This window comes from Nothobranchius furzeri, chromosome 8 (genome assembly GCF_043380555.1).
Source record: "Nothobranchius furzeri strain GRZ-AD chromosome 8, NfurGRZ-RIMD1, whole genome shotgun sequence".
Taxonomy (NCBI): Eukaryota; Metazoa; Chordata; class Actinopteri; order Cyprinodontiformes; family Nothobranchiidae; genus Nothobranchius; species Nothobranchius furzeri.
Genome location: NC_091748.1, coordinates 39,875,953 through 39,888,286, shown reverse-complemented (window position 1 = coordinate 39,888,286; position 12,334 = coordinate 39,875,953). Strand labels below are relative to the sequence as shown.

At 42.6% G+C, this 12,334-nt stretch overlaps 1 protein-coding gene across 1 annotated transcript in view; it reads left to right on the top strand.

The window, feature by feature from the left end:
- The window catches only part of scfd2 (sec1 family domain containing 2), a 190,755-nt gene that overhangs the window by 37,764 nt on the left and 140,657 nt on the right, over positions 1-12,334 (top strand). The window contains exon 4 of the mRNA XM_070554021.1: positions 5,630-5,805. Coding sequence (XP_070410122.1) covers positions 5,630-5,805 — 176 coding nt within the window. The remainder of the gene's footprint in view (positions 1-5,629; positions 5,806-12,334) is intronic.

The window sequence follows — 12,334 nt, the reverse complement described above, 5'->3', positions numbered from 1 at the left end:
GATTTAGTCTTGCGGATCTGCCTTTCAGCTGTATTCTAATACAGCGAGATCCAATTAACGGTGTGTCCGCCAACCCGTTAAAAAATCTGACCACTGATATGTCAGACAGATGTTTTTAATTGAGTTGCGATAGCCTCCTTTCTACAAGGATAAGGCAAGTCCAGGCACACTCTCATTCATTCAACAATGGTTTAAGCAGAACAACATCTAAGACAAACAAACAACAACAGATAACTAAAGATGCGTTTCTATTCAAGGCAAAATGCTCAAAAACCCAAGCCAAAACAGAGCTGCGTTTATACTTCCGGCAAAAACGCTCAAAAACCAATTTAACCTCTTAGTTATCACACCGGTCTATTCATTTTTATCTTATCACACCAGAGTTGCGTAAAAACCAAGCCAAAACAGAGCTGCGCTTATATTTCCGGCCAAAAAGCTGAAAAAAACAATTTAACCTCTGTTCACCTAGGATTTCTCTCAGTACCACAAAACAACAACAACTTGTCTCACCAGATCTTTCGACGCAGGCCTTGAGTTCGTGGATTCGTATGGTTCCCTGCAGCGACGTCAAGATCCAAGCACCGACTTCCAGCGAAAGCCAGCGCTGGAGGATTTTGGAGATGTCGCGACAGGTGTCCGGCAGTGGTTTTTGGCGTCAAGAGGAAACCCGGGGCCCCGGCTCGAAGGACCAATAATGTTAAGGATTTTTATCAACAACCCAGTGCCTGCAACCAGAGAAAAATAAACAAATGACAGACAAGTATCCAGATTGCAATGAGGAGGCAGAAGCTACAAGGCTACTGCTCCGAGCTCCTGAATTCTCAGTTTATTTATAACATGAGATAAGAAAGTGTGTGTGTGTGTGTGTGTGTGTGTGTGTGTGTGTGTGTGTGTGTGTGTGTGTGTGTGTGTGTGTGTGTGTGTGTGTGTGTGTGTGTGTGTGTGTGCGTGTGTGTGTGTGTGTGTGTCTGAATAAATGAGCATGCATTTAGGCATGGAGAAAAACATATTACATGAATCAACGATCAAGAAATGGTAAACATAAAATTTCCATAACAGACTCAAAACTCTACATTTTGTCTGCAAAGATGTGCAATCTTTTTGTGATCTTAGACCTGAGAATCACCTTATTTTTATATATATATATTTTTTATTATGCTTGTGAAGAACCTTGTGGTTTATTGCAGCAAATATCTTTATCGCAAAATTCAACATTAAAAGGAACTCTGGCTATGAAGACGTGCATGCCCTAATAAGCCACAAATTTTCTGTTGAACCAAACAATGTTGTTAGAAACACACAAAATATTGCCGTTTATTTATAAAGATATAATATTTTGTACATTTTTTGACATACGTAGGACGCCATGTTTTCCGCACGCAATGCACTCTGGGGGCGATGACGTATATTGGTTGCACTTGGAAGTATAGCTATTGACGCTAGTGTTTGTTTACGCGCTCACCATATTAATAATTAAGTAAAATACCTCATTTTTCTTATTTTGGATGTAATTTCCAGCCAAAGGGCACAAGGGGAGTGGTGTGAGTTTACACAGCTTTCATACTGGCAAGAAGAGGAGAAAGCAGTGGGAAGATACCTGTGGACGGACACAACTTCCCAACGATCCGCGGCTGTGTTTGCAACATTTTTCTCCTGATGCGTCTGAGGCTAATAGTCGACTACAACAACTTTAAGAGCTCACCAGAGTTGCTGGGTATAAGAGAAGGCGGAAACTAAATGCTTTACCGACCATTTTCCCACACAAGTAGCCTAAACGCCCTCGGAGAGACAAGAGATGCTGGACGCTCTCCTGAGCCGACAACCTGCTCCTGAAGCTGGCGCTTCTGTCACGTTCAGCGAACCATCGGACACGCCACTCGTCACGGATGAAGCTGAACGTTCACCTCTCCCGTCAGTAAAACAAGCATTAAGTGTAGCAACACAGTGTTGTCCACATATATAATACCTGCAACAATGATTAAAGCCGTTTCACTGAATATCCTGATCATCTATAAAGCACTCGACAGCCCTGGACGCTAAAATTCTCCAAAATCATTCATAATTGAATAAGTTTGATCACACGATAGCTTACTGTTAACTTCTGCTGACAAAAAAGTGAGCTCTTGACAACAAACACTCTCCCTCTCGAATACCATGGAGACGCATTTGCCGCACACACACCACTGGATTTTGTCCTGCACTCGCTTCATCCCGCCCTTCTTGCTCTTCATTTTGATGCTCGTTTTGTGAAACATGGTCAGTGATGTCCTCATTAATGTTTCACTCTGGTTCAAAGTGAAAAGGCTGAACAGATGACATGTTGATGTCGCTGAACACTCACAGTGTCCCAAAGCCAGCCGGTGCATCCAAGGTACAACCATATGACGTCACTACCCAGAGTGCAGTGCAACGCTAACAACAATGGCGACCTATGAGTTAAACAATTTTAACAAATTTTATAAAAATGAAGACATCAAGAAGGTTTTTTTTTACACCATTTTAATATAACTGATACCAACATTTGTCTTTTAAGAACCACAAGGTTTTATAACCTGGGTTCCTTTTAACATTGAAATTATATGTTCTTAATATAAACCCTTTATAAACCCTAAAAGGATCTCTTCTTATAACAAAGCTAAAGGCATGCGCTTGCACGCTGTTCTTTTCTTAAAAACACAGCAGTTTTAAATGAGGGCACAGCTGACAGATCATCCCTCTTAGATTAATTTCTCATCTGGTAACAAGATGCCCATGGAATCACAAATCTGTTTTAGGGGAAGTTCAGTGACATTGATAAGGAGCTTGGCCAGAATTGCCCGAGTGAATAACAGAGAGCAGGCTTTTGTGTGGGTTTCCGTTTAAATGCTTTATTTTTCTGGCTTTTCTAATGTCTCACATATTCTGACTCTGACTCATTTTGTCTGCGTTTGCTGTAAAGCCGGGTTACATTTGACCCAGACTCTACCGTTAGTGGTTGCCCATTTTTGAAGTGAACTCGTATTTGGTCCTCTGAGTGGACCATATATTTCCTGGTTCTGTTTTGAATTAAGGTTGGCACATCAAGCTTAGTGAACTTTTAGTTTAAGCGCCAGGATTTTTATGGTTGGGTCTGTTCACAATAGAGCTCATTCAGTATTCTGAAACAGTCTGGGCCGAAGCTCATTCTTCAAACATACTTTCATTTTTGAAAGAAACTCGATTCCTTTGCTTTGTTCCTCGGAAAGTGTTTCCGTTCAGGCAGGACTGCAGAAATATGCTCACACTACTGATCAGCCCTGTGAAAATTAGGTCCTGCTTTTAACCTCTCTGGATGATTAACCCAAAACATTTCTGCAAACAGTACCCATCCTCTGATTTAATGATGTTTTGCATTCTTTTACCCCGATGACTTCCTTGTGTATTTTGCATTCTCTCAGCTTCTGCTCTATTTTCTTTATCCTGTTCGTCTGTTTCTCTTTTAGTCATGTTTGGCCTCAGTAAAGAAAACACTGGCCATGTATCCCAACAGGAAATACTCCCACATCTGGTGCTGGTTCCAAACATCAACATGAAGAAGTGGACTTTATGGAGAATTAGCATGCGCCCTCTCTCCATCTCAGCGCCTGACGCAGCCACTCATTATTCAGTGCTGATACACACTCCCACTGGCGTCCTAGTGAGGACACTGGGCTTGGAGAAGATTCAGACATTAAGTAAAAATATATGGTATGGGCCGAAAGTCTGACTAATAACTGGATGATCAAGATCATTGATGCCCTTTATCATTGGACTCAATCCTGTCTGCCTGCTAGCAACTTATCTACTGAACCTCTGGACAGAATTGAATAAAAATCGAATCCTGCCATAGACGACTGACCTTAGCAAACACAAAACCGTCAGTGAGTTTTACAGATGTTGAGCTAAGATTTCATGTGTTCACCAGAACACCCTATTCTGATCACATCAGCCGTTATTCAGCAGCTTCATTCGCTGCCAGTAAAGTTCAGGGTCCACTACAAAATTTGAGTCCTTACGTATAAGGCCAATCATAATCTCGTCCCCTCTTATCTCTCACAGCTCTTACAAGTCACTAAACCCTCTCACATGCTCAGATCCTCTTCTTCCATCAACTTAAATAATCCACCACCTCGTCTTGTCACGATGGGATACCGGGCATAGCAGATCGGCTCCCCCCCTATGGAACTCATTACCTGCTCACCTTAGGAACATGACTACCCTTCACCAATTTCAGGCTAATCTCAAAACTCGCCGGTTCCAAATTGCTTATTGACTTTAACTGTTAGTGTTTTATCTGATGTTTTATTTGGGTTTTTAATTTTCTAGTCATTGAATGTTTCAAGTTTTTATTTATTTTTAACCTGATTGTACAGTGACCTTGGGTTTTTTGAAAGGTGCTCCAAATAAAATGTATTATTATTATAATTATTATTATATTCATTTTTATTTAAAATTTTATCTATTTTTATTTTTATTGTAGCACAAACAGTGATTTCTCTCTGACACCAGCTGAAAGTTAAAGTCCCACTAGTTGTCAGCTCCTCTAAATCTGAGACCATGGTCTTGATTCGGAAAAGGGTAGAATGCCTTCTCCGGGTCAGGGATGAGGTCCTGCCCCAAGCGAAGGAGTTTTAATATCTCGGGGTCTTGTTCACGCGTGAGGGAAAGTTGGAGCATGAGATTGTTGCACCGGTCTGTCGTGATGAAGAGAGAGCTGAGCCAGAAGGCAAAGCTCTTGATTTACCGGTCGATCTACATTCCTACCCTCAACTATGGTCACGAGCTTTGGGTAGTGACAGAAACGAGATTGCAGAAACAAGCGGCTGAAATAATTTTCTCTGCAGGGTAGCTGGGCTCTCCCTTAGAGATAGGGTGAGAAGCTCAGTCATCCGGGAGGGGCTCAGAGAGACCCGCTGCACCTCCGCATTGAGAGGAGCCAGTTGAGGTGGCTCTGGCATCTGGTTAGGATGCCTCCCTGGTGAGGATTTCTGGGCACGTCCAACCGAGTGGAGACCTAAACAAAAACCCAGGACACACTGGAGAGACTATGTCTCTCGGCTGGCCCGGGAACGCCTTAGGATTCCCCTGGAGGAGTTAGCCCAAGTGGCTGGGGAGAGGGAAGTCTGGGCCTCCCTGTTTAGGCTACTGACCCCGCGACCCGACCCCAGATAAGCAGCCGAAAATGGATGGATCGATAATTGTCATGCTGGTGTGTGAAATTAGTTCTCTGCATTTGACTCATCCTCTGAGAGAGCGGTGAGCCGCAGACACGGCCACGCTTGGGTTCCATTTGGTGGTTAAATCTCCCAAGGTGAGGGTCAAGCAGTGGAGCAGTATGTCCCATTTTTAGAAGTCTTTGGGATGACCCTGCTGTGGATTTGTGACCAATTCTAAGCCTTTAATGATTAAATGTTAATTTTTTTTTTGTTAATCTGATTTCTTGATGTTTTCCTCGTCCCATCATTGCCTGAACACCTGTGTATGTTTGTGTGAATATTTCCAGTGAAACAAAAATAAAAATATCCTGATGATAACAGTGAGGAAAACAATAACATATGTATGTTATGTGACAAATAGAAAACTGGATGTTTGTACTGTTGTGAAAATCCTCCCCTCTGATTTCACTTCTCAGGACGTGTGACCCCGGAGCAACTGTGTTCTTACGTAAAGCTGTTCCGGAGAAGTTGGGAGGCACTAGAGAGTCACTGCGGGCTCCTCCAGCTGGGCCTGGCCACGGCCCAGACACTTCGACATCCCAGCTTGGCCCGCTGGGATGCCTGTCTGGCCTTTGAAAGGCTGCTGCTGCAGGTGCGCACTCATCTTCTACAAGTTCACTATTCTTATGTTGCAATCCGTAACAACTCCATTACTGACACATCAGAGTGAGAAAGCTGCATATTCAAGCTAATTTGTGTCCTCCAAGGTGATATTTTCTTACCAAGACTAATCTGGTAGGTGTATGGTTTCTAACATGGTGTTCAGATTGTTGGATTTACAGATTTACTTTGAACTTTTCCCTGCAAACGTCAGTTTTCTGTTCGGGGAACATTTATTTCCACTAAGCGCAGCAAAAAAATGAAACAGATTTCCATCATGTTGTTTGGTAGTTGTAGAGTCTGGGAAGGGAAGAGGTTGGTTTTACAGATGGGAGGGCAGGAGTGGATGTGCTGGAGTACTGGAAGGTCAAAGAGCAAGTTTTACAAATCAAAAACCAGAGTCATATTCATATTTTTAGTAGCGATCAGCAGATATTTAGTATTCAATCACACAAGCTGAACTGAGCCAAACCAGTGGCAAACTACTCCTGAGGCCATGTCCTCCCCCTGCATTTTTATTGAGCCTGTTTACGTTCCTGAAGATGCAAGGCCAACAGTAGGATGGCAGAGTATTTGGGAACTTATTAAACCAAATCACGGAAAAATAAAACACGCTGGTAGCTCGGGCCAAGTTGGAATTTGGAAAACAATCTTTTAAACCCCAATGCTCCGATAGGATCACTCGTTTATTAAACTAAGGAATGTGGATTGAGAGCCTATGCTGTCCCAGTATTGTTTAATGTACGGCTCCTTGGATTCGCTCCGGTGTCCGTCCTACCTGGATCCTTCATGTCAACTTTGTTGCGTTTTTAGTCCTGATCAATTAAATTTGCCTCCACTACCTCCAGTTTTGTTTTTGTTTAATGGAACTGGTCACAGTCAGGTTTTAAGAGTTGTGCTCAGCATCAGTGTTTTATTTGATTTTGAAACTTTTGGCTTGAGTTCAAAACATACTTTCATTGAAAATCAGATCTCACCATCGGGCCTTCGGCTTAATGCGAGAGCTGCAATCAAAACAGTTCTGAGTTTTACTGAAGAATTTAAGGAAATGAGTTGTGTCCTCTCTGTTGATTTGAGCTAAATGTGAGGTTTTTATTTATTTATTTATTTGCTTTGCCTCAACCTTAGAGAGAAAAAAAAGTTATTACACAGAAAAATGGTGGGATGAAATGGCTCTTAGACCTGCCAGGCAGTTGAGGTGTGTTTGCTCAGTCTGAGTGTGTGTGCACCTGTGTGTGTGTGTGTGTGTGTGTTGGGGGGGGGGGGGGGGGGGGGGGGGGGGCACTGGCTGGACACTCTGCTGTTGGTCTGAGTTCATACAGGCCACCTCCTATGTGGAACACAGGGACCATGGAGTAGGTTGGTGCTCTGATGAGGTGAGGGGCTGTCGAGTTCAGAGAAGGGAATTTTACACTAACTTGGTCATGAAGTAACTGATAACTAACAACAAGCTTGTGCCCCTGTCGGTATCAGCTCTGTGATTCGATAATAAAACAAAACAAAAAGAGGATTTTTCTAATCTGCAGCTGTAGCCTGAATGGTAATATGTCTGTCAGGGTCCCGCACGAAAAGTGCTCCGATTCTGGTTTTGGAGGTTGACGTATTAGTTGGGCTATAATATCAGTGTGGTTGGAGTACTAATGTGCATGGATTTATTACCTCCTTAATATAAAGCTTGTGTTTGTGTGGAATGGCCAGATATCGTCTTGTCTGGCAGTGCCACCCTGCCTGCACCTACCGCCCCACCCGGGTGTCTGGCCTGGAACCGTGTTTGAGTCTGAAAGGCTCAGATTGAGCAGACTTGGTTACACTCCAGCCCACAGTTAAAGAATGCACGTGTTAGACGTCCTCAGCAGCAGACAGGAGCGGTGCCGCCAAAGCGAAACTCAACAGACTCACTCTTTCACCTCTTCCCAGAACGTCACAGACTCACTACCTCTACCTTCCCATCAGCCACCCAGCCAGAGCCTCACCAAGCTAAATATGCCCACTACTACAGTAACTCCTCCTCACTGGGGGGGCAGACATGATGCAGCTTCATCTTTTGGAGTTGCAAGCCTACTGAGGCCGCTACTGTCCCCGAGTGTGCTCGTGTGAGAGTTGTGTCATAACGCTGAACTCGGCTGAGGTGACAACAGCACTGTAGAGAGGACCTAACCCCCTCTCACCCCGGCCTGTTGCTTCATCCTTCTTGGATTACCAAGGCGCGCCTCTGCAAACATTCAAGTTCAGAGTTGTTACCCGTCACAGCGCCGTTTAGATAGAGAGCTGCTCTCTGCTGTGTGTCCCCCATTACCCCCGGGTCACCCAAACGCCATGCCTGGCTTTCATCTGTGGTCTGCTGCATGTTTGTGTTTTAGTCTAAAAACATTAAAAGTATGACTCAAAATATTGCTGTAGATCCAGACTCTGTTCCCTTAACACTAATTTATATAAACTCAATAGCAAAAAGACTCTGTTTAAACAAGAGATAGAATCCATCTTTTACTGTAAACTCGCAGTCGCACAAGAAGAATTTCCCAAAAAAGACTTGTTCAGAAAATGTTGAAAATGTCAACATATTTTGATTTTAAGTAAGATGAATTTTGGTTTACAGAAGTGGCTGACCTATAAAGATTGACATTACTCTCTGCTGTTGGTGTTGTAGAGATGCCAGGCAATGGAGAAGCTTCACAAAATAATTTCTGTGAAAAACACAAGATAGCAGAGAACAGATTAGGGGTAGACTGATATATTGGTCGGCCAGTGTACCGGGCCAATTTTTGATGTATTTTATATGTCGGCATCAGCCGATATACCTCCTTAGTAAAGCCGATTTAAAGTCAGGCACAAGCCTAATTTCTACTTCTCCGTCTGCGTCGGGATGGACGCCGTAACGCCATTATCCGTCCTTTCGAGGGCTCTCTGGCAGGCTCGCAAGGACAGACGGAGTCAAGCTCTCTTTCCTAAACATCCGCCCAACGAGATCCAGAACGCAAGCTTGTAACTGGTCAGAATGGTGCTCTCGTCAACAGCGCCGCCATGGCGTCCTCAAAAACATAAAGAGAACCGAAAATATCTAGCGGCAGACACGGAGCAACTTGAAGAATATGTTGCAGAAAAACTCTGAATTATGATTGTTTTATTCACACGTGACTGGAGGAGTGAAAAGAAATGCAGCAAGCGTTTTATTCGTGGACGGAAATAATGGGAAACGTGGGTTTAGAGGTGGTGAGCGCACGAAGAGGTGGAGGAGAATGAGGGACTAATTTGTCCGTGTTTAAAAGTCTCTTAAATACTAAAAACCCAACATAAACACCATAGTAAATGCGTTATCTTGGACCGGATACATGACAGGACACCACACGTCATTCATATTCCAATGAATGCATGAAAGTTTTTCATTTTGATCTGAAAGTTCGAGTTTGGACACATTTGAGGTCATGAGGTCATTCTGCTACTTTAGTTGACTTGTAAACCTCCAGCAAGTAAAAGATCTGAGTCAGCATCACTATGGTTTTGTAAAAACTAGAAACGCTGCTCAGGTTCTCTAAAGATGTGTGTTGGGTTGTGAAGTTTAACTGGTGCTGAATCTGTTTGAGACCGTTTTTCTACATTTGACCTGGGATGAGTCCCAGGTTGTTCTGTTTTTGCTCACGTCTTTACTACGCTGATATAACAAGACTATTATCTGTTAACAACACCCAGTTGTCAGTGTTCTAGCCCAGAGAGTTGTGACCCATCACCTCTGTCCTTTGACCCTTCCTGGACATACTGCGGAGGCTTAAACCTTCAAATCTGAACATTGTTTGTAGCTTGATGTTAAAAATCTATGTAATACCTTGCAAAGCAGTAAGAAAGCAAGCAAATCATCTGAATTATGATGTCTACGCAGAAATATACATGTAACATCTGGATTGGATCATTTCATATGGCTTGAAGAGGAAAAATGTTGATATTGGGTCTGAGTGGCTTTAATCTTATCTTAGCTGCATGCCACAGAAATACAGGGGGCTTTAAGCCAGTAATTGCCCTTTCCCCAGGGTATTGGAGCCTGTCCCCCACATCCCAGACATTCCCCCTTTATTCTGCATCTTTTGCGTCCCTGCTGCTTGTTGTACTTTGTCGGCAATTGTAACACCGGAGCAAGAATGACTCCGGGGCATTACCCTGAAACATCCAGCGTTGACCTCCTCGTTCCCCACTGTTTAACAGCCTCACATCTGGTCTGACCCGGTCTGGCCGTCTCCACATCCATCCCACTTCTGTACAACATTCATCCTCATCCCGCCCCGAGGCAGGAGGTTGGGACCATCTCCTGTCTGTCTCCATCTTTCCGCTCTCGTTTCCCTTCAAAACTGCTTTATTGTGCACATCCTTTTAGAAATGTTTTGTTTACTTTCTTTTTCACTTATGTGCTCCCCAAATATATGCCTTACTAGAACATACCATCTTGTGGTCAGCATGATCCCGTACGCTCTGATGAAGACACATTTTCTGTATTTTCTAGCATAAGAGTTGTAAAACTTGAGGAAACGCATAGCCGAAAAAAGTTGGGTTTATCAGAAGAGTGTTATTTACCTATCTCTTCCTTCCTGTGTTTAGTTGGAAAGGATTACAGCGGGAGAGACACACAGTTATGGAGTTCACTCCCAGGAAGGCCCAGGAATAGACCCCATCACAAGCTCCCTTCCTCCCCCCATATCCCCCCTCCCCCGGCAGCAGATCCCTGGCGGCTGTGTTTACATTTCTCTGCACAACTCAGGCCTAATGTACTATCTGTTTAGTAGGCACAGAGAGGCTAGTTTATAGAGAGACAGCGTTTTAACAGAGGTGATGGGTTGGTGGGCCAGAGGACAACAACAACTCATCTCATTTCCTGTTATCATTACCTCTCTTCTCTCAGACAGATAGGTGCCTGGCTTACTCTGCTTTCTGCGTTACTCAGCCCTAATCTAGTCTGGCTATCCTGCTGGCTATGGCTGTGTTTAATCTGCCCGCCTCAGAATATCCAGGGACTCCAGTCTCGCTGGGGTTGCTTCGTGTTAAACCTCACTCGCTTCACTTTTCAGCCCAATAGCAATTTGCATGTGCTGCATTTAAAGTGTCCCACTAAGCATTTTTCTACTAAATCTATATCTCAGCTCAATGACCTGAAACTGAAGGGGAATAGTTTGATGTTAATGCCTTTGGAATTATAGAGCCTGAAATTCCTAAAAGTCAAAGTTGAGAGAGTAAAATGGGCATTTTACACTAATAATTAGTTTTTCTTTGCCTAAAGTCCTACTTGGCAAAAAAAAAAAAAAAAAAATATATATATATATATATATATATATATATATATATATATATATATTTGCTTACCTTTTTAATTGGTCATGTTTAGTTTCCAATATGCACAATATACAGCAAATTTATTGTAATGATAATATCGCAATTAATGTTTTACATGATATATCTGCATCAACATCAGTTTCGCCAATATAAGTCATTTCTTATTTAAAGGTGGGGCAATATCAACAACCAATGCTATTTTTTTTGTCTTGTTCCTGTTTGTGTATGTTTTTTGTTTGTTTGTTTTGGGGGTATGTGGAATTTGGTTGTGCAGGTGATGGTGAAGTGATGCAGCGTGGGATTGTGGGAGTGTTCAACTGAAGCAGAAAAGCAATGGATGGTGTGGTGACTTTTACACTTGTCCAGGCGCCTGGACGATGTAGAAAAAAAGCATTCATCTATCAATGACTGGATGAAATAGAAAAAAATCATATTGATCAATATCAATAATTATTAATAAATACAAAAATGTAGGAAATAGTGCAGCCCTGGCTATTTTATGTCATTACTTTATGACAAAACAAGTTGGCCGTGTTACCAAACTTGAGTTTTAATCAATTCTCTGCTTAATTTTCTCTTGACTGGTTTCTTTTTCTGTCAGACTTGTATAAAGTGTTGCCGGGCTGGTGAACCACTCTAAGCTTTTTTACGGGGCAGTTTCCTCCACCGCTCTTTGCTGCAACATCTTTCTGTCTATTTTGGTTTGAAGAGGTAGGACTTGGTGACGGAGCGTGCCTGGGTCTGTGTTTTTGATTGGTTGGGAGTAATAACTCTATTGAGTTACCCGATAGGCTATAACAGGAAAAAGAACAGCAACTTTTTATTGACTCGTTTTATTTCTATTGCGTTATACGTCTATCAGTTCATTATTATATTGTCATTGAAATATTGTCAAGCCCTAATTTTGCCTAATTTGTATTTATCTATTTCCTGTTTATTTCATTCTTTTTAAAACAGTAATTTTAGACTTCTTTTAGTTTTGACCCATAAATAAAAATATACTATTCTAACTATTTATCCGTGAGACAACTCAAGCATCAATGGAAATGCAGCTTTGATTTTCTGCACGCATAGGCCAGGGCTTACCGTCTCACTAGTGAAATACCCATTGAGCTCTAAGCACACATTCACATCAACAGTTTTCAGTGTTATTTTTGACGTTCCTTCTGTGCTCCTTGTCTGCTTGGGTTAGGCTTCTCTGTCGAATC